The following is a 25,898-nucleotide window of genomic DNA, read 5'->3' on the forward strand; positions in this document are numbered from 1 at the left end:
ATAATACAGAAAATTGCAATATGATACACAAGATACTTTCAGGATTTATAGGAAGCCTTTAGTTCATAGCACACTGGAAGCAGTGTGGTCTGATTTGGGGGCACTGGTTTTAAGTTCCATGATGAACATCTTTCATTTCCTTCAGTATGTGCCTGGGACTTTAGTACAGATAACCTCATTTGGTGACCAGCTCAGAAGACTACATTTGAGGACCTTTGTGAATGTGAGCCCCTGCCATCTTTTCTGTGACCTATCCTGTCCTTCAAGAATGTATCTGTTGCCCTTTAGTTTTGAAGCTAAATTAATATTTACTTCAAATAAGACTATATGTTGCACTCTTTGTAAAGATAACTCATTAGTTTCAACACATGACATTAAGAAACCAGTTAACAGTTATTTCAGCTGAGCTTTTAGATTTGCTTTGGTTTACTCTTTTTAAAATGATTTTTAATTTTTATTTATTTATTTTAAATCTATTTTTATTATTTTATTTTAATTTTTAATCTTTATTGTTGAGATTATTACAGATGTCCCTCTCTTTCTCCCATCCCCCGTTACCCCTCTCTCCTGATTCCCGCCCTGTCCTAGGCCTTCTCCACCCTATTGTCTGTGTCCATAGGTAATGCATATATGCATATAAGATCTTTGTTTAATCTCATCCCACTCCCTGATATCCCTTCCCACTGAGAATCATCAGTCTGTTCCATTTTCATGCCGCTGATTCTATTTTATTCACCAGTTTATTTTGTTCATTAGATTCTTATTCTGCTTATTTTGAATTTTAGATTCAGTTGTTGATAGGTATGTATTTGTTGTCACTTTGTTCATAAATTTTTATCTTTACCTTTTCCTTCCTCCTCTTCTTAAAGAATACACTTCAATATTTCATATATAATACTGGTTTAGTGGTGATGAACTCCTTTAGCTTTTTCTTGTCTGTGAAGCACTTTTCTGACCTTCAATTCTAAATGATAGTTTTGCTGGATAGAGCGGTTTTGATTGTAGTCTTGCTATTCATCACTTCGAATATTTTTTGCCACTTCAACATAGTTTTTGTTGATAAGTCAGCTAACAATTGTATGGGCATTCTCTTGTAGATAACTCACTTTTTTATTTCTTGCTGCTTTAAAGATTCTCTTTTTGCCATTTTAATCATGATGTGTCTCAGTGTGGTCCTCTTTGGGTTCCTCTTGTTTGTGACTCTCTGTGCTTCCTGGACTTGTAAGTCTATTTCTTTCACCAGGTAGGGGAAGTTTTCTGCCATTATTTCTTCAAATATGTTTTTAGTATCTTGCTTTCTCTCTTTTTCTGGCACCCCCATAATACAGTGAATCCCTGTATATTATTTTTTTATTTCAGTTAATATGTGCTTAATTTCTGACTGTTTCTTTTTCATTTTTTGAAGGTTTCTAGTAGATTCTTGAGTAACTTTATAACCGTGGTTTTGAACTTTATATCCAGTAGTTTGCTTTCTTCCATTTCTTTCATTTGTGATATGGTTCTTTGTCTCCCCATTTTGACTGCTTCCCTGTGTTTGTTTTGTGTATTATGTAGAACTACTATGTCTGCTTGAGTTGGTAGCGTGGCCTTGTGTAGTAGGTGTCCTGTAGGTCCCAGTGGTTCAGCCTCCCCATTCACCTAAGCTGGGAGCTCTAGGTGCACCCCTTTATGGGTTGTGAGCACAGTCTTGTTATAGTTGAGACTTGATTTCTGTTGGTGTTTCTGGGAGGAATTGACTTCCAGGCCAATTGACTGTGAGGAGCAGCTGTGACTACAGTAGGTGAGCTATTGTACAGGAGACACCTCTATGGAGCTGGACTTGTTTGTGAGGCTTTATTGCTCACTGAATCTTCCCCTTGAGTGTGGTGCTTATGGATGTGTAGAGTTGTAATCTGGTGTGGTCTGACACTGAACACTGGGTACACTGACTCTTGGGTCTCCAGAGAGGTAGAAAATTAGCCACTGCTTGGGTCCACCCAGCAGGATCTACAGAGAGATCTGCAAATTCCTCTTCTTCGTATTAGTTTTGGAAGTGCCCAGATGAGGCCCAGCTATGAAGTAAGGCAGGCTGGTGCTGGTGCTAGTATTGGGCCTTTTACTGACCCATCTGCAGCTTGTTTGACAGATTTCAGCCTGAGTATGGCAGGCCATTCATATGCAAAAGCTGCTGCACACAGCTTGGGTGGGGTTTTAAATGGATGAGGTGGAATCTTAGGGAATAGACTGGGTGGAGTAAATAGAAATGACTGTCAGCCCTGGGACTTGGTAGGTCCCAGCATAGGAATAATGATTCCTGTGGGCATGTTTATCCCGGAGAAAGCTGCCCCTGAGTTCCTGCCCCAATAACCCAGTTCCTCCTTGTATGCTTCTTCCAGAGCCTCACCCTGGTGCTGGAGCTCAGAGGAAGCAGACCTTACAAGTTCAGTTTGTAGTGCCGGCCTTTTAAGGGAAACAGCTGTGTCTCCAGCAGCCTCTGTGTCACTGAGCCCCAATTCGCACTGGTTTTTACAGCCTGTAGTTCTTACTGCCTGTAGGGACTTCTTTTCCCAGGTTTGGGATCCTGAGCTGGGTGTCTGCTATGGGGCTGGGAGCCCTTGCTTCTCTGGGCGGCCTCTGCAGAGATGACATCCCTCCGGATTTAAAAAGCACATGTGGGTGCTGGACCAGTCAGTTCCATGCCTCCCCAACCTCCTGTCAGTCTCGGTATACTTTCTTCTTTACTTTTCCACTTGTAGGACTTCCATTCATCCAGCTTTCAAGCGTTCTGGAGATGGTTGTTTGATATTTTAGTTGTAATTTTGATGTGGTTGTGGGAGGTGATGAGTACCTATGCCACCATCTTCAAATCCTTCTGGTTTGTTCTTTCACGCATTTTAATTTGACAAATACTCTCTGTATGGCTGTCATCCTCTGTGTGGCTAACTCATTGCTAAAGCATCAGGTGTTGAAAACCTATGCAACACCTAATGCATAGGTTTTTATCTTAGACATGGCTCCCCCGTGAATGCCTCAGTCATCATAAAAAATGAAAATGAATAATCCTGACATGGAATCCATTCATCTGCTGCTGGTAGTCTTGACCCGGTGATGTACTGAGGCAGTTATAGGACTATTGTTTCTGATTGACAGGACAGGCTATTTGTTGATTGAATGACATCGTGGTGCAGAGTTAGGGCAGAAGGGTCATTCAGCATAGTGGGATTTCGCACAGCCACAAGGATCAGAGCATTTCCAAGGATTTTTGAATTATTTTCAAACCAGTATTTGTTAGTTGGAAGGCACAAAGAATAAAAAGGAAAGAAAAGTAACAGGGTGGGAGGTGGATATTGTAAAGCAATGTTAGTTTTTTTATATTGTTTTCACTGCCTATCCTATGCTCATGAAAATACTTAAGTTTATGACTCAGTGGATAGAGCATTGGCCTGTGGACTGAGTGTCCCTGGTTTGATTCTGGCCAAGGGCATGTACAGTAGTCGCAGGCTCTTCCCTGATCTGGGCCCTGGTCAGGGCACCTGCAGGAGGCAACCAATTGGTGTGTTTCACTCACATCGATGTTTCTCTCTGTCTTTCCCTCTCTTCCACACTCCCTAAAAATCAATGGAAAAATTTTCTCAGGTGAGGATTAAAAAGAAAAACACTTAAATCTACTTTCTTGCATTTAGGTTTAATTGACTATGGATTTTAATTAGCCTTTATTTTTCTGCAAACGGAGAATATAGTTTTGTGTCACTAAAAGTGACAGAGATTTATTTATTTATACACACATGATAGGAAGGGTATTTGCACCCCCAAATTCTCGTTATGTCTTTTCTACTTTTGGTTTTCTCCAAAGTGACTTCAGACCCTTACGCACAGTCTCATCTGTCTTGCATTCCAGACAAGGTCATGACACTCTAGAAGTTTGAGGGTGAATGTCTTGTACTTTCATTCCTCCTGAGGCGAAGCCTTGGGTGCTTTTTTCTCAGGGTGGAGGGGAGGGCTCAGAAGAGATAGATCAATGAAGCCTTTTTTATTTAGTCACATGTCCTTTTATCTTGTCATGTTCAAATTGGGTGAATTTTTTTTATTAGTTACAATCCTTGGAAAGAAAAATATTCTGGCACGTTATATTTGAGAAAACAGGACCATTAGCTTATTCCCATGACTTTCTTATTAAGGAGTCATGAGATAGTGGGCCATCAGCAGGTGCGGTAGAATCCAATTCAAAACTCTGACATTTGCTGTAAATATAATCAGATCCAGAAATCTAGACGATTCTAGACTTGAGGTTACACAACCTTTTGGTGTATAGGTTGGCACTCCAGTCATCATTGGAGTAAACATCATTGCCAATATTTATTTCCCATATGGCAGATTTTGATGATTGCCAGGTATGGGGAGTTTGTGACCAGATGTGTGAAGACCGAGAAGGCCATCACCAGTGCCACTGTGCAGAAGGCTATATCTTGGAGCATGAGCGGCATTGCAAAGCCAATACTTCCTGTGAGTAAAAGAAGGACACTTGTATCTCTGAACACAATACTTGTGGCTAATATCCTCCTTCCAGAACAGATGACAAAAGAAATAATAGCATTTATACAGATGGAAGGATTAATCATCACAAATCAAGAGTGGTGCCTGCTGCTGGAAGAATGAGTCAACATGAATTTCCACTTCAATTATTAGGGACTAATTTGTGAATTAATGATGATCATTAATAGTTTATTTTTTATTTTTTATTGGTTGCTTGTTCACTTTGGGCTTGGACTATTATGTCACCCACCACATTTAATTGTGGAATAAATTTTATGCCTACATTTGACCTACTTGAGCATCTATATTTTAATTAGTCTATTCTACCTACCACAAATGTAGGTGACAAGTATTTATAGAAATAATTTTGGCATTGTTTATGCAAAATTTAGGGATTAGTTGAAAATGGACTTGCTAAATTTGGATTACTGTTTGTGAGAATGCCCTGTTTCTCGGTGTTTTGTTGGAATCAGTCCAAGAGTACTATAATAGAGAAAAACCCTGGGGAAAATCTGTTAAAAAAGATAACCCTCCCAGAGTATTTTTTTGTCACTATGAATTTCTGGGTGAGAAGATTTCAACTTTACTCTTTTTCTCAGTCCTGCCCCCCAACTTGATTTTGAAGTGCCTTTGGTGGCCTTCTGAAACTTAATTATCTGCTCACATCATTGATGAATGGGTAGTTTTTTTGAGTAGAAACATTTCTTTTGCTGTGCATTAATTTTTAGGTACAGCTGATTTTTAAAATTATTTTTGAATAGATAATATATTCACACACTAAAAATTTTAATTGCAAGAATTAAAATAAATAGTAAAATATCTTTTTCATCTTTTCTCCTATGCCCAGTTTTCATTTCCACTTTGCCATGGATAATCATTGTTTATTTCAATACTAGGGATTGTTAAATGCATAAGTAAGAATATACAAATATAGATATTTAACCTTATTTTTATATATATAATAGTAAGCTACACACAATTTTGCATCTTGCTAATGTTACATAGTATATTTTCAAGAGTTTTCCATATCAATGCAGAGAGCTCTTTCTCATCCTAGTAGTAGTATAATGGTGACCTAATATTCCATTGTTTGGATGTACATCATTTATTTAACTAGTCTCCTACTGATGGACTTTTGTATCAGTTTTTTTTTTTTTTTTTAAAGCTGAAAGCACTTTTTAAGCTGAAAGAATTTTTAAAAGTAAGTTTATTGGGTTGACATTAGTTAATATGATTATGTAGGTTTCAAGTGTACATTTCTATGACAACATGATCTACTTATTGTATTGTGGGTCCACCTCCCCAGTCAAGTCATCTTCTATCAACACGTGTATAACCCCTTTGCCCCACCCCCTTCCCTCTGGTAACCACCATACTGTTTGTGTCTAAGAGGTTTTTTCTTTCTTTTTTTTTCTCTCCTTTGCTATTGTAAATAGAACCATGATGTATACTCTTACTGGTTTTGCATGTTTGTGGGTATATAAATATAGAAGATTTAGCTCCATCATTGCCATGTGATTTCCCAGTAATTCTTAAAATGAGTCTGTGTATTGGATTAGCAGTAAGGACACTTGAAATCTTGGCAGACTCTGTTCCTAATTTATTGTTACTTTGGACACTTCCTTTGTTCCTCAGTTTTCCCATCTGTAAAATGGACAGAGTGACACCCATATGTCTGCTTCAGAAGTTTATTTTAAAATAAATATATAGAAGAACATATTTGAAACAGCAGAAAATCATATTAATTATAAGTTACATCATCAAATTTGTTCATTTGAAGGAGTGATAATGGCTTCCTTTTTCACATTTAGCTCATGATGCCTATGTTATCTTCTCCAACGGTGAAGATTTGCTAGTTGGTAATATTCGTGGAAGTTTGTTTACGCTCCTGGTAGCATCTCAAAATCGTGGAGTGGCTGTGGGTGTGGATTTTCACTATCAGCAACAAAGAATCTTTTGGACTGACACCGTGCTAGATAAGGTAAATAGAAATTTCAGGAGCATAGCTTGGGAGCTGAGAGAACCCCAAGCACAAAGTGTTGATAGCTTTTTACTTTGGGGGGAGAAGAGGGAAAAGTTTCTTTGTTTTCTAACAAAAAAGGCCCTTGAGATATTTTATGTTAATCAGCACCTTTTTCCATGCTATACTATTACATGGGAACTTTAAACAAAGCAGTCTATTATATGGATTAGCCTTGAGCAACTTTTAATTTTATTTGAAATGGAGTCCAAAAGCCTAATTAAAAGAAATAGTAGACATTCTTTCAAAACTGGATAGATATTTGGTAGTAATTTTTGAAACTTGATCATTCAAAATGTAAAAAGTACTCTGCTATCCCATATGATAAAAATCAGATTTTACCTTCATCTTCTAAATGGAATCATAATCGAGAGTTGGGTAAAAATATTGACAGTATTTTGACTAACAGCCAAATTTTTATTATACCGACTTATCTGGAAAGTGTGATGGATTTAACTTCAATTTTGAGTAATGTGGTGGTGATTTTTAAAACAATTTTTAGACTCCTAAAGAGTTACATGGAATTTTATTTCTCTCTCTTATATTTCCTTGTTCTATTAGTAAAATTCTAATTCAATTAAGTTGTACTATAGAATTTTTAAGAGGTATAATAATCTGGGTTTTTCTTTCAGGTTTTTTCAGTTAATGTTAATGGTTTAGATATCCAAGAAGTTATCAATGTTTCTATTGATGATCCTGAGAATCTGGCTGTGGACTGGGTCAATAATAAACTTTATATAGTGGAGACCAAGGTCAACCGCATAGATATGGCCAATTTGGATGGAAGCCACCGGGTTGTCCTTATAACGGAAAACTTGGGGCATCCTAGAGGAATTGCCCTGGACCCAACTGTTGGGTAAGTAATGTAAAAGTGTACTGATTCCAGTATTTTTGGAGTTTTGTCTCTTTCCCTATACGTACATAAGACATTCATTGGACTAAATGAAGGTTACTTGTTTTTAGGCTCTGTGCTCTAGAACCCATGTTTACTTTATTTTTCTGTTCATAGAAGCTGTAAAGGAGTTGTCTAAGTAGAACTTCATTTGAGGATATGTTATCTAAAAACATATAGAATACAAAAAATGTGATGTTTTAGGTGTATGAATTACTCTTTTTAAATTTTTTTTTATTGATTTCAGAGGAAGGGAGAGGGAAAAAGAGAAACATCAATGATGAGAGAAAATCATTGATTGGCTGCCTTCTGCACATCCCCCAATGAGGTTCAAGCCCACAAATCAGGCATGGCCTTTTACCAGAATCGAACCTGGGACCCTTTAGTCTGAAGGCTGATGTTCTATCCACTGAGCAAAACTAGCTAGAGCATGAATTTTATTCTTAATGTTTGCCATATTCGCTTGGCTGAGAGATTAGACTCTGTTCTGACTCAATCTAATAATATTGTTAAAACTAAATATTACTTTTATTTCACTATTATTAAGATGATCATGAATTGGCTGTAGAATTGGAAGTTTTTTAAATCGGGGAAATAAGATCTGAACTATCCCTTTTAGTGTTTGTTTTGTTTTGTTTTTTCTTTCTTTCTTTCTTTATTTGTTACAGACTGGGGTTGGGATGTCAATGTTAATAATGTAGTGCAAGTTGTTTACTGTAAATCAACCTAGTAAGACCGATAATGCTTACTTTTTCCAGATATACATCCAAATATTCCTATCTCCACATTTCAGAACAGTTATAAAAAACATAGATTTCTCTTTGTTTTTTTTTCTCAGCTATCTTAGGAACCTTGAATAAACTTGAGGCTACTAAAGTGTTGGTGATTGGTGATTATTCATTCCTATTTCCTGATATCTGCTGTTCTTCCTTGAAAGTGGATATGTTCTATAGACTAAGCCTTAGAATAGAGAATGAAGGAGGAAAATGGCTTGATAACTATTTTAAAATATATTTGTAAGCTTTCCTGGGTGTAAAAAATAGAAGTGAAAAAACCAGGGGGCAGGAGAGAAAGTTAGGAGGGAGGATATGAATTTTTAAGCTACCGTATTAGTGCAGTTTTGTAGTTGTTATTTGGAATTGTTGCCTTTCCTGATTGGCCTTCTTAGTTTCTGATTAAAAAAATATATATATATTTTATTGATTTTTTTACAGAGCGGAAGGGAGAGAGATAGAGAGCCAGAAACGTTGATGAGAGAGAAATATCGACCAGCCGCCTCCTGCACAGCTCCCACTGGGGATGTGCCTGCAACCAATATACATGCCCTTTACTGGAATTGAACCTGGGACCTTTCAGTCTGCAGACTGACGCTCTACCACTGAGCCAAACCGGTTTCGGCTTAGTCTCTGATTTTTAATGCTTTTTAATTTCTGTGTTATTTTATACCCCCAGTTCTCTAATCAGCTGGAGGAAATTTCCATTGATCTAAACAAAATTAAAAAAAATTATTTCAGGTAAGCTTGTAAAATAACTGACTCTTCTTTCGTCTTTTGTTTTTCTCTCATAGGTATTTATTTTTCTCAGATTTGGACAGCCTTTCTGGGGGACCTACAGTGGAAAGGGCTTTCATGGATGGCACTAACCGTAAAGACTTGGTTAAAACAAAGCTGGGCTGGCCTGCTGGCATAACTCTGGATCTGGTATTAAAGCGTGTTTACTGGGTTGACTCGCGGTTTGATTACATTGAGACTGTAACTTATGATGGAACTCAAAGGTAAGAAGTACTTAAAAATATAGGTTTTGGTTGACATTATAGCTTGAATGACCTTTGTGTTGACATTCGCATGGTGACCTGCTCTTAGTTTTAACTTCTTTAGTGTTCCATAGTACAGTCATTAAATATTACCTAGAATATTGTTCTTTGATTTCTCCCCCCAACCCCTCTTTCACTCTTAGATAAAGCACTTTGTTTTCATTAACTCCTGAGTTCACATATCTAGGAACATTATACTCTGGGTCCCTTAGGGTTGATTTTTGAAAGATAACTTTGTCTTTAAGCTTTCTAAACCCCCCCCCCCTCCCCCCCATTAATAAGTAAATGCTTTATTATTTATTTAACATTTTCTGGTGGAAAATAATTGGATTTTACTCTGCCCTTGTATATATTTCAAATTTCAAAGAGAAATTCTGACTCTGAAGTATATCACTTCAAAGATTCTTATATAAACAGAATATTTGAACATAGACTATGGCATATATTTTCTTCATCTTTTTTTAAAATATATTTTATTGATTTCTTACAGAGAGGAAGGGAGAGAGATAGAGAAACGTCTATGAGAGAGAAACATCGACCAGCTGCCTCTTGCACACCCCCCACCGGGGATGTGCCCGCAACCGATATACATGCCCTTAACCGGAATCGAACCTGGGACCTTTCAGTCCACAGACCGATGCTCTACCACTGAGCCAAACCAGTTTCAGCTATTTTCTTCATCTTATTAGTCTGATTAGAACTAACTATATATTATTTAATTTTTTTAAACTATTTTAGATCCTCTTCTTTCAGTATTTTCAAAAATTGGTCTTAAAATTGCCAAGATAAATTACTTTGTACATTCAGCCAATAAACTGACCAGTTAAAAATTTAAAAATGACTGGATTTTATTGTCTACTCAATGAAAGGCATATTATAGTTTTGTTTTCTTCTTTACATATTTCATAAGGATGGTATCACAGTTTTCCAGTGGATTATATGTGCTTAGAACTGTCTCTACTTGGTTAAATCAAGTGATTGGACATTAAGGCTGTGACTTTTTATCACTGAAATTGCTTCCTGTATTGAGAGTACGAATTAATTGAATGAAAAAATATTTGTTAACCTGATAAGTCATATAAGAGCAATTGAAAAATGTCCTATTTTTTCTATTTCACAGCATTATATTATATAATCCAAATATTTTTATGCTAAAAATAAAAGATAAAAATTATTAGAGTTTCAGAAAGATATGAGTAGTTTACTGGCTGTGAGGAAACAGCAAAGAGATATAAAGCTCGCGAGTACAGCTGAAGTCTCATAAAGTCATTGCCTCTTGTTTTGCCAGCAGGTGGCATTCAGGGTTCTGGAATTTGCTAACTGAAAAAGAAAACCATTCTCCAATCTTAACGTACCATGTCATTACTGAATGTTTCAAAGTGTGCGCTAACTTGCCACCTTAGATTTCTTTTTTTTCTTTCCTATAGTATTTCCAGTGTTAGTATCTTCAAGTCTTTGAGTTCTATTGTGCTTTTCAGTTTTCAGGGGCTGCTCAGATTTTTGTCTTATTACACCAAAAGAAAACAAACAAACAAACAAACAAAGAATGAGTTTTCCCCCCGGGTTATTTTCCACGTCACTTTTTAAAATAGTATAGCCTAACTGAATTAATCATTCATGTGGATGTTGTCCTGACAGGCACTGTTTGGCACCTTTCACTTCTGTTTTCTTCCCATTTAAATAACTCTGGGCATGCTGCGCCTTTATTACAAGTATGATTAATTTAGAGTTTCATCAAGCAGAGCCTTAGAGTGGGTATAGCACTGTTTGGGAATGATAGGCCTTTGGGCCGTAAAAGGCTTGAGAAATGATCTGGCCTGCCCTGCTAAATAAGGCTCTAGGGGTGAGTTAACTAAATATTTGACTAAATATAGTAGAATAACTTTTAAGTTGATAATTTTGTATGCCCCTTGAATGATGCTGTAAATATCTAAATGGCCGCTGGCAGAAGAAAGGTTGCCCACCCCAGCACTAGAATGACATCAAGAACAGGTCTGTGTGTTTGCTATGGGTGGAACTCTCCCACTCAGTGCCCTGCACCCTAATTGCTGAGGAATGGTCAGTGGTCCAGTGTGAAGTCAATGTAGAAAACATCCTCTACCACACTTCCGATCCCTGTTACACTCTTTCACCAATGGATTTCAAAATGACATGTCACATCTTAGCCCTTTTCTATGTGAGGCAACCTCAAAATGAATTACCAAGTGTGAAAATGGCAATTTCTATAAATAAATAAATAAATAATAAATAAATAAATAAAATCTAGAACAAGATAAGATTGGGTCTAGAATTTAAGTTTCAAGGGTTTTTCCCAAGAGACATGACAATTCTTCTATCAAATGTAGATGGAAATCTATCTATTTTATCTATAAATTCTATATATGTAGCAAGAAATTTATTTAGTTTTTAATGCATTTGCTTGAATTAATTTGACTTTTAATCAAAATAAATCAAAACAAACAAAAAATTGTATGCTGTGTTTCTTTTATAACAGGAAGACTGTGCTTCACGGAGGCTCACGCATTCCTCATCCCTTTGGAATAAGCTTGTTTGAAGACAGTGTATTCTATACAGACTGGACAAAGATGGCTGTAATGAAGGCAAACAAGTTCACTGAGACCAACCCACAAGTGTACTACCAGTCTTCTCTGAGGCCCTTTGGAGTGACTGTTTTCCACCCTGTCAGGCAGCCCCATGGTAAGCCCCACAGCAATAGAAACCATTAGGTACCGGCCTTGGAAGCAAGGTTTTCTCAAAGCTATGAAGTTAATGATTGGGGGTCGATGAGATTTGGATGGCATTCCCAAATATGTGAATGGTTACCTAGAGAGTTAAATCTTCTGAAATTGACTCTGCGGGGAACTTAGATATGAGTTTAATAGATATTTATTGTCACTATAATGTGCCAGATCCTGACTAGATCCTGGGGTGATGGCAGAAAACAAACCAAACCAAAATAACTATCTTCATTGTACTGGGAGGAATCTTGTAATACAACCCTATAATATTATAGTTGAGGAAACCGAGTCCCAGAAGAAGATAATGACATACCGAGGTGCTCACTTGAGGTATTGTCAGAGCCATTTCTATATATAGGCACTGTTTAGTCCTTTGTAGTAAGTTTTGTGTTTCACGGTTTTAGGTTGACATGACTAACTGGACTATATATAGTTCCTGCATTTGCTTGTATATCAAATAAAGGAAATATGAAAAATTAAATTATGATTCTAGAAAGCTTAATATTATTGAACAGTCATTCAGAGAATGACATTTCACTTTAAAACTCTTTGTGTTAAGTGACAGATCTGGATTCTCCCCTAAATTGCCACTCTTGCCACTTTGAGTCAGCTATTTGATTCCACCTGTTTGAAGGAGGAAGACTATATATAATTAGGTTGATTTTTTTTTTTTAAAAGAAATCATCCACTAGAACCAAAACATTCAGATGAATATCCTTCAATGTAGTTCTCCTTGGAAAACACACTTTATATGAAAATACATTCTGTATCTGAAAACATTTCTGAAATTTCTATTTGGAATAGTCAGTTTGTGAGCCTTGACCAAATATATTGCCCAATTTTATCATTCTACTTATTTATTTTATTTGCCTCAGAATGATATCTGGCTGTTGTTTCTCCAAATCAATCCACCTGAGATGATAAAGAGAGTATTTTAAGGAATAAGTCAAAAGCCAATAAGACAATTTCAAAAGCACATGTAACATTTTTAGGTGTAGCAGCATTGTATACAGTGAGCTTCCCAAGGTCCGTGTATTTGAGGGCAGTTTTTGGAAGTATAAACTGGTTTGTTGCAAACTTGCAGGATTTTGGAGTCAGATCTGAATTTAGTATAGCTGGTGGGCCACTGAATAATCTTGGAGCAAATTGTTTTATCCTTTGGAGACTTGATTGCTTGTGGAATTGGGGCACTACTACTTACCTTTTAGAGTCATTGATTGTGAGTTGGTTTTACAGAGTAAGCATCCAGTGACTTATAGTTATATCTTATGAATGGTAAAATAACACTTCAGGTATTTTTTGGGGGGATGGGGAATGGGGGGAAGCAGTTATTTCCCAATTATTGAGGCCTGCAGACACAATTATTGAGGAAAAGGAACCTCCCAAATTATCCAGTTGCAGGAGTCTTGTTTTTTGCCACCACTGCTTTGAGAGTAGATGGGAGAGAAGTGAAATTGAGAGGGCTAGTGTATCTAGGGGTGAATGTATATAGTAGCTACCCATAGCAATGTCTCTGAATTTTAAAGGCATTATTCTATTTCACCTACAGGGCACAAAAGTGGCTTCATGTGTCTGGGATAATTACACATTTCTAACTGAGATTTTACCTTGTGCATTTTCCCTCTAGTCAGCAATCCATGTGGAGATAACAATGGAGGCTGCGAACAGGTCTGTGTCCTCAGCCACAGAACCGACAATGGCGGCCTGGGTTACCGCTGCAAGTGCACCTTTGGCTTCAACCTGGATGAGGATGGCCACCACTGTGTTGGTAAGAAATTGGTTTGGACTGTCTTTTCGGAAGGTGGCACAGGGTTATGTGCTGCTCTTGGACTTGGGCCATCTCCCCGTCATACTATTTTACTTGCTGTAGCCCACAGGACGTCTTCCTTAGCAGGCATCTCTCCCCTTTTTACACAGAGCTGTGTTTGAGCAACATGTCTATCTCTTGGGATTCGCCTTTAATTCCACTTCTAGGGTTTCCTGGGGCTCCCTTTCTCCTTTATCTCCTACCCAAAATCTTTGTCTGTCTTTTTAACTATGCTTGTGAAATCCCATAGGATTTCATTTTAAGTTCTTTTTTAACAATTGGTTTCAGAAAGGAAGGGAGAGGAAGAGAGAGAGAGAGAAACATCAATGATGAGTGAGAATCTTTGATCAGGTGCCTCCTGCACACTCCCTACTGGGGATCAAGCCCACAACGCTGGCATGTGCCTTGACGAGGAATAGAACCCTGACTTCCAGATTCATCTGTTGATAATCAACCACTGAGCCATGATAGCTGGGCTGCTGATTTATTTTTTTGTTTATTTCAGAATTATAAAATGTGCTTTATGGATGTATAAGTAATTTGTATGTAATTCAGAGAGGGTAAGAATCATGCTGTGGCTGACCATGCTGTGTCCTCCTTTCTCTAGCTGTTAAGCAATTCCTGATCTTTTCATCTGAAGTGGCTGTGCGAGGGATCCCATTCAACATCTCTACCCAGGAGGATGTCATGGTTCCAGTGACAGGAAATCCTTCTTTCTTTATTGGAATTGATTTTGATGCCCAGGAAAAAACACTCTTTTTTTCAGATACATCAATAGACATGATTTATAAACAAAAGATCGACGGCACAGGTGAGAAATTTGCTTTCAATAATAAGGTTAATAAATATAACTTGCTTAGTAAAATTTTGCATTCACTTCTTAAGCAGCATCCATTACTAAAGGACCTTCCATGTCTTTGATTGCCATCTATGTTGGAATTATAAATCAGTGTGGGGAGACTTCTGATAGGGCATTTACTGAATGTCTTCTCCCCTCGCCTGGAGAATGAAGGCAAGGTCTGGGAAGGCTGCTTCTTGCAGGTGTTGATGAAAATCTCCACCCAAGCTTTCTGAGGTTCAGATTCATAATGCCAATTACCTTTTGGGCATCCCACAACGACCTCAAAACCAATATATTTACACAGACACCTTTATCCCATTTCTCACATACCTCCTGCCTCAGGAACATGACAATTTCACCTTTTCCATCCTCCCCCTATTCCTTCCACTCTTTTTAGCTTCTCTGATTAATTCATTAACCTCCAGGCATGCTCTGAAACATGTGAAATTCTCTCTCTCTCTCTCTCTCTCTCTCTCTCTCTCCCCCCCCCCCCCCCCCCCAGTTCTTGCTTTCATATAGGCCCCCCCCGCCCCCCCCATTCACTGCTTCCTTTGGGAAACTTCTCTACATTTCCATCTTGCCGTATGCTCCATTCAGAGACAGCTCTCATACCATCCTGTGCATACCTCCATCACATTAATTGCATCCTTCCCCCTCTCTCTCACTTTATTATAAATACCTTGAAGGCAGTGTTCCCACTTCTCTATGACTCAATTTTCTCATCTGTACAATGGTATGTGGGCCATTTCTTGGCTCAAAGTAAGTGCCCAATATAAGCTATTATTAGTAGTACTATTAACAATATTGTGTTTTCTAAATCTGTTCTGGTGGAATGTTTTACAATTTTCTGGAAAATGAGTGGAGAAAGCACAAGGGTTGTATTTCCTACTTTGAAAGAAAGAGGTGAGATTGTTTACTCTGATTTAGATTTTCTATGGCGAGAAAATAGAAAAGAGGGGAAAAGTCATAAAAATTTCATAAAAAGGAAAGTGGTCTTTTTTATTTCCTCCCCAACCCCACCCCTTACCTAGTTCTGATTTCCTTTCTGGGATCTTTGCTGGTCTTTTCCAAACTTGGCAACTCTGTGGCTATGAAAAGCTGTTGATGAGAGGGCTGGGCGGTCATACCTCAGAGATATCCCCACTCGTACCTGGCAGTGTCAGCTTACCAGAGCTGTCTGAGGTGTTTGTGTGGATGTGAACTCAGGTATCTCTTCTTCAGATGTTCTGCAATGAAAAAAATTTTTTCCCCCTCGAACAAGGGAGGAAACCCAAGCCATATCTATCATTCTTGGTTCTATGTATCAGAATTATATCCATTCTTTGAGAGCTAAACTTTTGGGCATGGATATATTCTAGGTTCATCTCATGTTGTACTTCAGTATCCTTAAAAAAAAAAAAAAAAAAAACACAAAGAAGAAGAATTTTGAATGTTACTGAAATGTGTTCCAACTCTGACAGGAACTTTATATATGCAGTAGTAGGAAAATGTATGTCTAAAATATGCTTAGTTTAAACCATGTTCATATTTTAACTTACAGGAAGAGAAATTCTCACAGCTAACAGGGTGGAAAGTGTTGAAAGTTTGGCTTTTGACTGGATTTCAAAGAATCTCTATTGGACAGACCTTTCTTACAGGAGCGTGAGTGTCATGAGGCTAGCTGATAAATCGAGACGCGAAATAATCCGGAATTTAAATAACCCACGATCAATAGTAGTTCATCCTGTTGCTGGGTAAGTGTGTTCATGTTTTCCCGAGAGCTTGAAACTGAATAGCTTTTAAAGTTAATGAAAAGTGATGTCATAGGGATTTGGCAAGTTCAGCAAATATAAGATTAACTATATAAATTAAACTCACCTTAAATTTTATCCGTTTAAGTAATCACTTCATCTCCTTCAAAAAACTCTCTTAGTTTCAGCTTCCCTCATCTTAATAGAAGTGGTTGTTTTTCTCCCACCATTGCAACAGACCAAACAACGTGATACAGATCCATTAGGGAAGGAATGAATATGCAGCAGAACGAAGCAATCTCAGTTGAAAAGCCAAAGTAAAACAAATACCCCCTCTTAGTTATCTTGACTCTTATCTTTAGTCTATGTTCTCTTAACCCTTAACCTTTAGCTCCACCTCAAGGATCTTTTTTTTTCTGAGAAAAAGACAGCTCAGACAATATTGGCCCCTTATTCTAAGGGAGGCCCAGAATTCCAAGAAAACTCACCCAAGTTCACCCAATGCAGAGCAAGGAGCTGGGGGGTGCCATGGACCATGCTGATACCTACCATGGGTCTGAGTCTGCAAGGTGGTCCTGGGTGGCTCTGCTTGGAATCCTGCCCCACTACACCACAATAAGACCATCCCAGCCCCAACACCAGTTGTATTTGAATGGAACAACAGAAGAAAAAAAGACTAATAATTCACTAAAGCCTTGTTCACTTGACACATAGTAAGCTCTGTACATGTATAATGTTATCTAATCCAAAAGCTAGTTTGTGAGTGGGTTATATATAATATGTGTTTTGGAGATAATTAATCTGAGGCTCAGAGAGATAAAGTAACCTGACCAGGACTCCACACTTTAAAAAATATAGATATTTTAAAATATTTCAGAGAGGAAAGCGGGGGTAGAGGGGGTGTGTGTGAGGGGGGAGGAAGGGAGAGAGAGAGAAGTGTCAATGACAAGATCTCATTGATTGGCTGCCTCTAACTGTGATTCAGTCTGCAACCTGTGCATGTGCCCTGATGGGAAATGTGGTTCATAGGTCAATGCTTAACCATGGTGAGGGTTCCACACTTTTTAAGCAACAGGTAATATTTAAATTTCAGGTCTCTTTGACTGGAAAGCCTGTGTCTAACAATTCTGTATGCGGTCTCAAGAGTATTTTTACCCTAGAGAGTTAAATTGTTTATTTTTGAATGAATTTGTTAAACTAAATCTTTGGCATTAGGTTTTGAAAAGCTGTTACATTCCTTTCTTAATGACTACATTTAAATACTATGAAGTCATATTTCAGAAAAAACTAATTTTAATTCCTAATGCTTTAATGAAAGAAAAAAAATCCCCCTCCTCTACCCAAGACTTATCTTTTTTCTGCTCCTCAGAATAAAAAGAGATATCTTGAGTAAGATAATGTTTAAGAGTCATGTCAGTTTGAATGTGTTCATCAGGGATGAAATGCTTCTCCACAAATTAATCTGTTCCTCGTGGAAGAAGACTGAAGAGTGATGTACTGGATCCAGGATGTTAAATCCATAATTTCCTTGCTCACAGCTTATTATTTCATTTGAACACCATGGAATATTTAAAACGCAACCTGAATTGTGTCTTTTAAAAAAAAACTACTTGGTGACAATAATTACAGGTTCTGTGTCCGGAACAGTGGCTCTGCTCTGGATGTCCATTTCATGTTATTTGTATTTGTGAATTTGGATATATATTGAAAACTGAACCTTTAATTAAGAATTAGATCAGTTGTATACTAAATATGCTTAATAAATGATACCTCTCTTCCCCCTCGCCCCCAATGTAAACCCAATAAAGAAAATGAAATTATTTGCAGCAAGTGCTTGTGCTAAATCTTTCTAAGGTATGTAATAAGTCCCAGTGTTAATATCTTTTTCTAGGTATATATTCTTCACTGATTGGTTCCGTCCCGCTAAAATCATGAGAGCATGGGGTGATGGATCTAACCTTTTGCCTATAGTAAATACTACTCTTGGATGGCCCAATGGATTGGCCATTGATTGGGGGTAAGTAGGAATCATTCCAAATTACTGAGTTCCCATTTACTGAGAAACGCCTAAGAGACAATATGTGAAAATATGATGGAGTGAAGAAACTGGTTCTACTTGCCCTTATGTATTTTTACATCATTGATTGGCAATGGGAGAGGGATTTGGAACACTATAACAATATAAAAGACACCAACACAGTAAGCCAGTTTCTGTTGTGACAAAAACTGAGGAAATTGCTAGAGAAGCAGAATGATATGACCTTGTGGAAGATCAGTATGGAGGAGACAAGGCCTAAACCTCATTAGAAGTAGGATAGGGTTTTGATGAAATGGAGGTCATGTGTAATTGTTAGAGGGAGCATCTTGAGGCTAGGAAATCTTTGATGTCATTCAAATGTATATTTGTCTGTATTTAGTCTGGGAGAATTTTTGAAATAGATATAGGAAAAAATGGCAGGGCAAATAAGCTTACAGATATGCCAAAGTAGTTTATAAGATTCAAAAAAGGAAGAAATGTATTTAACTTTTCAAACATAATTAGCTACCAATATTTTTTTCATTTATTTATTTAACAAAGAGAAAAATTCCTAACTCATTTTAAGTTTTCTAAGACACTTAATTGCAAAATCACTTCAAAAAAGTAGCTGTATCTTTTTTTGCAGGGGTGGGTGTGGGGGTGGAGGGAATGCATAAAACTTGAATTTTTAATGAGTTTAATTTGTTTTAAAAATGTTTATTAAATGTGTCAACTGAACATATTGTTTTTGAATATCCTAATTTGCTATTTTCTGGATAACTATTAACTAAATACTTTATTATTTTAGTGCTTTACGATTGTACTGGGTAGATGCCTTATTTGATAAAATTGAGCATAGCACCTTCGATGGTTTAGAGAGACGAGTCCTGGGCCATATACAGCAGATGACACATCCATTTGGACTTACCGTCTTTCAAGGTATCTTTTCAAGAGATAAAAGTGTGTGCTGTTTTTATCCTTTGCAAGTTGTAATGAGAGTAGACTCCCTCTCATTTAGCAATCTCACAATTCTGGTAAATATTACTTTAGAACACAAAAATAAAAATGGTGCTATTTTATATATATAAACAAAATTCTTGGGTTTTTGATCGAATATTTTCACTTTTAGAATATATTTTTTTTGTTTAAAATACTGTTAGATAATATTGACAACTTGTATGGGTATAGCACATTATAGCATACACATACTATACAATTTAACATACCAAGTACTCTATTATATAAATATTAAACAAAGAAATAGTTAATTATGGCCTTAATCATTTTGAAGACTAAAACAGCAAGAGCTGCAGTAACAGTGTATCATTTCATTCTCTGATGGTTGCAAGAACCTCTTCAGAATTTTTATGGAAAAATTATTATATATATTCATCAACTGTCTACTCACTGAATAGCTGAAGCTTTTTAGTCACAATATTGGGTAACATCATCTTTGTTATATAGAAATGTTAGGATATGGCTTATGAAGAATATAGCAAGCTGTAGTGTTTTTTTTTCTTTTCTAAATAATTTAATGTTACTGGTAAAGATTGCTGGGAGCATGGAATTTGGGAAACTATAGCAACAGAGATCACATTAATGTATCAGTTTTCCTTTTCTCACCTTTACTTTTTTTTTTTTTTTAACATATTTATTGTTGAAAGTATTAAATATGTCATCTTTATTTCCCTCCATTGACCTTTTTAAAAAAAAAAATCTTTTTTTTTAACCTTACCCTAGGATGTTTTTCCCATTGCTTTTTAGAGAGAGTGGAAGGGGTAAAGAGAGAGGGAAGGAAAGAGAGAGAGAGAGAGAGAGAGAGAGGGAGAGAGAGAGAGGGAAATATTGATGTAAGAGAGACACATTGATTTGTTGCCTTCTGCACGCAGGATTGAACCTGCAACTCAGGTACATGCCCTTGACTGGGAATCGAACCTATGACCCTTCCATGAACAGGCCAGTGCTCTAACCACGGAGCAACACTAGCCAGGGCTCAACTCCTCTTTTGAGTGTAGTAAGCATGCAATTTGGAGTTGAGTTGCTGGCAATAAAAATGTAGGTTGGCACATAAAACAAGAGATTTGTTTAATCTTGAAGACATGGTTCTGTGAATAATTGTATAGCTTCATTGGCTAGGCCAAGAGGGTGAGGAGAGACTAAAATCTACCCCAGTTTTGTTTGACAAATCATAAGTAGTCCAGTTTGGGGGGTGCCCTTTTGTGATCAACCAAAGGCCTTACCCATAATGCTAGTTGTGTTCCTGGTTGAAACCTCCTACTCTGAATAATCAGCACAGTGCTTTATAAAAAACTAGACACTGACTATAAATCAAAGACTTTCTCACATGCATATAGTGTGGAATGAATAGCTAGTAAATATATTGCATATTCCATCCTGCTGTCTGTTTATCTGTGGAGGAGTGCATGGTACTTAAAAGTATTTAAGCAATGCTTTTATGAGATTTTTGATGAGTCAATTATATTTATCCCCCTCCCCCAATAGATTCACTCCCTTTTCAATAATGATGTCAGTCACATGCTATTTGCTGTCACAGAGGAACATTATGAAAATGTTAAATTTTATCTGCTCTTTACTAGAATGTTCTGGGATTGAATAAAAATGCAATTGCAGTGACTTTTGGTTTCATCAGTGTGAAAAATATTTGAGGGCAAACCCATGAAAGCACAGGATTCTTAAAATAATAATGATAATGATAATGATGATAATAATTTCTTCCAACACTGCCCTTATGGAAATTTCTTTTATTGTGAAACTCTGTGTAAATTATATATCATTCTAACAAAAGCTAGATTTGCTTGACTAGATTCCTTGTTTACTTAAGTGTAGTAAAATTCCTTCATAAGTGGGGGACTGAGATTGCAGATAATACTTAGTGAGTCCAGGGACTGATGAGTCATTGATTAGACCATAGATAAGGAAAACTGGTCTAATGATAAAATTTGTGACATCTCAGTCATTATCTGGTTAGTTGGAATTTTTAGTTAGTTATGAAGCTGTTAAAGAGAAAATCCACTTTGATTTAATTCTTGTTAGAAACCATCAAAATGTGTATGTTTACTTTTCTGCTTTGGTTGTGTAAAGTTGATTATGATTAAATTTTTATCTTACTAGTAGTAGCTCTGCGCATGAATCAATGGGCCAGTAGCTCTGTGCAGGGCCTGGCCACTCCACGCCCGCTGCCCAGAGGCTCTCTGTGGCCCAGAGGCCCATCTGTGGCCAGGTGTGTAATGTTTGCCTCATTACAATGGTGACAAAGCAAGCATTCTGCCAGGCTGCTCACGCTGCCTACTCTCAGCAGCCACCCCTCTGTGACTGGGGGACTCTGGCTGGGCTGAGAGGACTGGGAGCTACCATCTTGTGGCTATGGGCGCTGTCATCTTTGTGACAGAGTGATGGTTAATTTGCATATTACCCTTTTATTAGGATTTTGAGTTTCCTGGAACATTAATGTGGTTGTAAATATAGGTACACTTTTGTGGATAATTTTAATTGACCCCCAAACATATCTTGAAAGTTCCTTTTTGGGCTAGACCTGTACTTTTCCTTTTCAACAATTTTTTATTAAAACTAAGTGTAAATGTTTATAAAAATATATTTAAAAAGTATATCCCACTAAGACATGGGATATGGAATTTTTGACCTGGAAGAAAGCTTGGAGATAAGTTATAGTCTGTTGCCTTAATTTTCCAAGGAAAATGAGCCTTCACATAGTTAAGTATTTGCCTAGCAGCACTGATCAGGTTAGTACTTCAGGGTAAGAACTTAGTCTTATGGGGCACCCTCCAATGTTCTCTAGAAGAATCCTGAAGTTTCTTAATGTTTTACTTTCACCCATGGAAGTCTAAACCTAACTGCTATTAAATGCCATCACAATACTCCATCCATGTCTGCCTGAATATGAACCCTAGTACTAATAAATATACAGGCTCATTAAGAGTCCTTTTTCAAGAGTAACAAGTCATGGAAAATGACTACTCAAACATATTTCAGGCACTTATGGGAGAAGCTCTGACATTTGCAAGGAACATTACAAACCTATTGCATATATTTTTAAAAAAATATTGTATATTTTATTGATTTTACACAGAGAGTAATTGAGAGGGACAGAGAGTTAGAAACGTCGATGAGAGAGAAACATCGACCAGCTGTCTCTTGCACACCCCCCACTGGGGATGTGCCCCCAACCAAGGTACATGCCTTTGACCAGAAAGGAACCCGGGACCCCCGAGTCCGCAGGCCGACGCTCTATCCACAAAGCCAAACCGGTCCCGGCCCTATTGCATATTTTTAAGTGATTTAAAAGTGAGCTGGGACAAAAATACTAATCACCCATGTTTCTCCTTAGACTATGTATTTTTTACTGACTGGAGACTGGGTGCTATTGTACGAGTCAGGAAAACGGATGGTGGAGAGATGACAGTGATCCGGAGTGGCATCAGTAATATAATGCATGTGAAATCATATGATGACAATATCCAGACTGGTGAGTGAGATTGCCATGCTCTTTTACATGGATGTATTTAATACAGTAGCTCCTTTTTTCTTTAAGTACTTACTACTTAATATAGATATTGATTGTTTTATATTCCTATCACCCAGATTAATACTGCAAGACTTACTTAAAAAAAAAAAATCTCTGTTCAGCTCTGCTAATTCTAAAAGCGTTGCTGGAAGAAATACATTTTAGCACTTATCTGTTTTCATATTGAATGTTATATATTTGGCATGTTAATTTCCAAGAGGAAGGTACTTTTTGGTATTGGGTCTGAAAAGTTTTCTTTGCCATTTGTTTTTCTCCATGAACAATACCTGTGATCAACCTAATGGAAATGTGATTAACTCACTATCTCTGGACATTGCTTTTTTTCAGGTTCTAACTATTGTAATCGACCCACCCACCCAAATGGCGACTGCAGCCACTTCTGCTTCCCAGTGCCAGATTTCCAGCGGGTGTGTGGTTGCCCCTATGGAATGAGCCTGACTTCTAATCACTTGACGTGCGTGGAAGACCCGTCCCATGAACCACCCATGGAGCAATGCGGCTCCTTTTCTTTCCCGTGCACCAATGGCAGATGTGTGCCCAGCTACTACCGCTGTGATGGCATTGATGACTGTCATGATAACAGCGATGAGCATCAATGTGGCACATTTAGTAAGTAGCTTATAGGCTGGAGATAATTTCTGGGATGAATAGGAAGAAGTGGGCTTAACAAGAAAACATGGGTTATCTCTATGGGAAAAAGTATTTTGAAAGATTTCAGATTTAGGAAGCTGAGCAATATCATTTGTAGACATTGTTGCAAATGATTTCTCACATTGATTTGGACTATCTTCAGTAAAATATATTTTTTTGACATTGGCTGTTGGGCCAATGTCAAACTCCTCAAAAAGCCAAATCAAAACAAACTAGATAAGAATCTTTAGTGTCTGAGATAATGTAATCACAGAATAGGACTTCTACTAATAACTTTTGAAATCTCATGGGCTATATTCCACTCTTATCCCTCCTTTGGGATGAATTAGGAATGAAATGGTGCTCTTTATTTTTGTATTTTATGGTAATCTAGTTTATAAATTTTGGAGCTCCATAAATGGTATGGCAACATACAAAAATATTCCATTAAAAAATAAAATATAGTGGACAGTTGAAATCTCAGAAATTTCTACCAAGGTGAGATTAATAGTGTCTTTTTAGAAAAAAAAAAGAAGAGTGACATTTGAAAGTGAACATGCCCATTTGTACATTTTTCTGAAATTTCTAAAATTTCCTTCCTTTTGTGTATTATTTTCCTCTCTCTAAAAGTGCAGATTTTTAATGGAACATTTTATTAATTTGCATTTTTCAAATGATACACTGACGAGCTTTCTGTAGACTGAGATTTTTGTGTGTGTGTGTGTTTGTGTTCCATAAACAATCTTTAATTTATATATTTTTGGTTTTTATATTCAACACCATGCAATGTGTACACCGAATTTGAAACCCTTACTGGTGGAAATAAGCTTAAAAGTAAAGGACGGGCCTTAAAGTCACACTTTATGCTTTAATTCTGGGCAGATTCCTAAATCTCTCATAGCCTCAGCTTCCTCATCTGTAAAATGCAGATAATTCTGTGTACATCACTGTATTCTTGTGAGGATTAAGAGAGAGAAAAAATACTCAAGGGTCCCAGTCAAGGGCATGTACCTTGGTTGTGGGCATATTCCCAGGGGGGTGTGCAAGAGGCAGCTGATCGATGACTCTCTCTCATCGATGTTTCTGACTCTCTATCTCTCTCCCTTCCTCTCTGTAAAAAATCAATAAAATATATTAAAGTAAAAGAGAGAGAGAGAAAATGTATAAAGCATGTAGAAAAGTTCCTGGAATATGATCATTGTTAAGTAAATGCCAGATGATGATGATGATGAGGAAGAGGAGGAGGGAAAGGAGAAGGAACATTTGAGTGATGCACATATCTCCTTATTTTGTATAATGCTTCTATTGAAAAAGGAGGAGAATTGGGCTTTTACAAGGCAAGAACTCATATAAAAGACTGTGAAATCAAGTGTCTTCATGATCAGTTTGTTTCTGTTACAGATAATACCTGTTCACCGTCAGCGTTCACCTGTGCCCACGGAGGAGTGTGCATCCCTGCACACTGGCACTGTGACAGGCACATGGACTGTGTGGATGGCAGTGATGAGCAGAACTGCCCCACTCAGGAACACACTTCCTGCCCTGCATCTTACTTCACCTGTGATAATCACCACTGCATCTCGTGGAACTGGATCTGTGACACAGATAATGATTGTGGGGATGGATCTGATGAGAAGCACTGCAGTAAGTTTTGAATGGATTTCTCTTGGTTGATTGATGACTATCTTAGTAAGTAGATCTGAACCATCAGTAAGCCTTGCACACTTTCCTCTAAGGCTCACACAATTTTCGTTGTATTTTAGCTACTGTATTCCATCTGTCAATCCTTGTATTAAAAGGTAATAGAATAAGGGAAGCTTAGACTCCCCCTAAATATTGAGTTTTTTTGGAATCAAAATTAAGTCTGTCTCTGATGTCTAGCACCCAGATAGAAACTGAAAGAGACCTCTCAACTAACTGTTCAGATAGTTAAAACAAATTTGTTTCCCCCCCTAAATCATATAAACATATCCAGATATTTTACTCTTATTTTTCTTTTCATTTGATACTGAAGAAGGCAGTAGAATATAGAGGTACAGAACATTTAAATTACCACTAATCTTACCCATCTGCTTTTTATCTTGCCAGTTCTAATTTTCTTTAGGTTGTCATGTTTTTTATAATAGTTTAAGTGGAGTGAATTTCCCTGGACTAAATTCTAGTTTTGGTTGCATGACTAGACAAGTCACTTTTCTTCTGGAATAAGATGAGCTTTACGATCCCTTTGGGCTTTCACATTTTATAAATCTACTAGAGGCCTGATGCCGAAATTCGTGCAAGGAACTTGGACCTTGTAACCTCTCGAAGCCTCAGCCGGCCCTTGTAGCCCTGGCT

At 37.3% G+C, this 25,898-nt stretch overlaps 1 protein-coding gene across 1 annotated transcript in view; it reads left to right on the top strand.

The window, feature by feature from the left end:
* Positions 1-25,898, top strand: part of LRP2 (LDL receptor related protein 2) — a 193,316-nt gene that overhangs the window by 67,395 nt on the left and 100,023 nt on the right. Inside the window, exons 10-22 of the mRNA XM_045575318.1 lie at positions 4,354-4,482; positions 6,324-6,493; positions 7,165-7,388; positions 8,992-9,198; positions 11,732-11,934; positions 13,603-13,743; positions 14,390-14,593; positions 16,164-16,356; positions 18,245-18,370; positions 19,179-19,309; positions 22,737-22,874; positions 23,262-23,543; positions 24,966-25,208. Of these exons, the coding sequence (XP_045431274.1) occupies positions 4,354-4,482; positions 6,324-6,493; positions 7,165-7,388; positions 8,992-9,198; positions 11,732-11,934; positions 13,603-13,743; positions 14,390-14,593; positions 16,164-16,356; positions 18,245-18,370; positions 19,179-19,309; positions 22,737-22,874; positions 23,262-23,543; positions 24,966-25,208 (2,391 nt within the window). The remainder of the gene's footprint in view (positions 1-4,353; positions 4,483-6,323; positions 6,494-7,164; positions 7,389-8,991; positions 9,199-11,731; positions 11,935-13,602; positions 13,744-14,389; positions 14,594-16,163; positions 16,357-18,244; positions 18,371-19,178; positions 19,310-22,736; positions 22,875-23,261; positions 23,544-24,965; positions 25,209-25,898) is intronic.

Source organism: Pipistrellus kuhlii, unplaced genomic scaffold (genome assembly GCF_014108245.1).
Source record: "Pipistrellus kuhlii isolate mPipKuh1 unplaced genomic scaffold, mPipKuh1.p scaffold_m20_p_7, whole genome shotgun sequence".
In the NCBI taxonomy this organism is placed as follows: Eukaryota; Metazoa; Chordata; class Mammalia; order Chiroptera; family Vespertilionidae; genus Pipistrellus; species Pipistrellus kuhlii.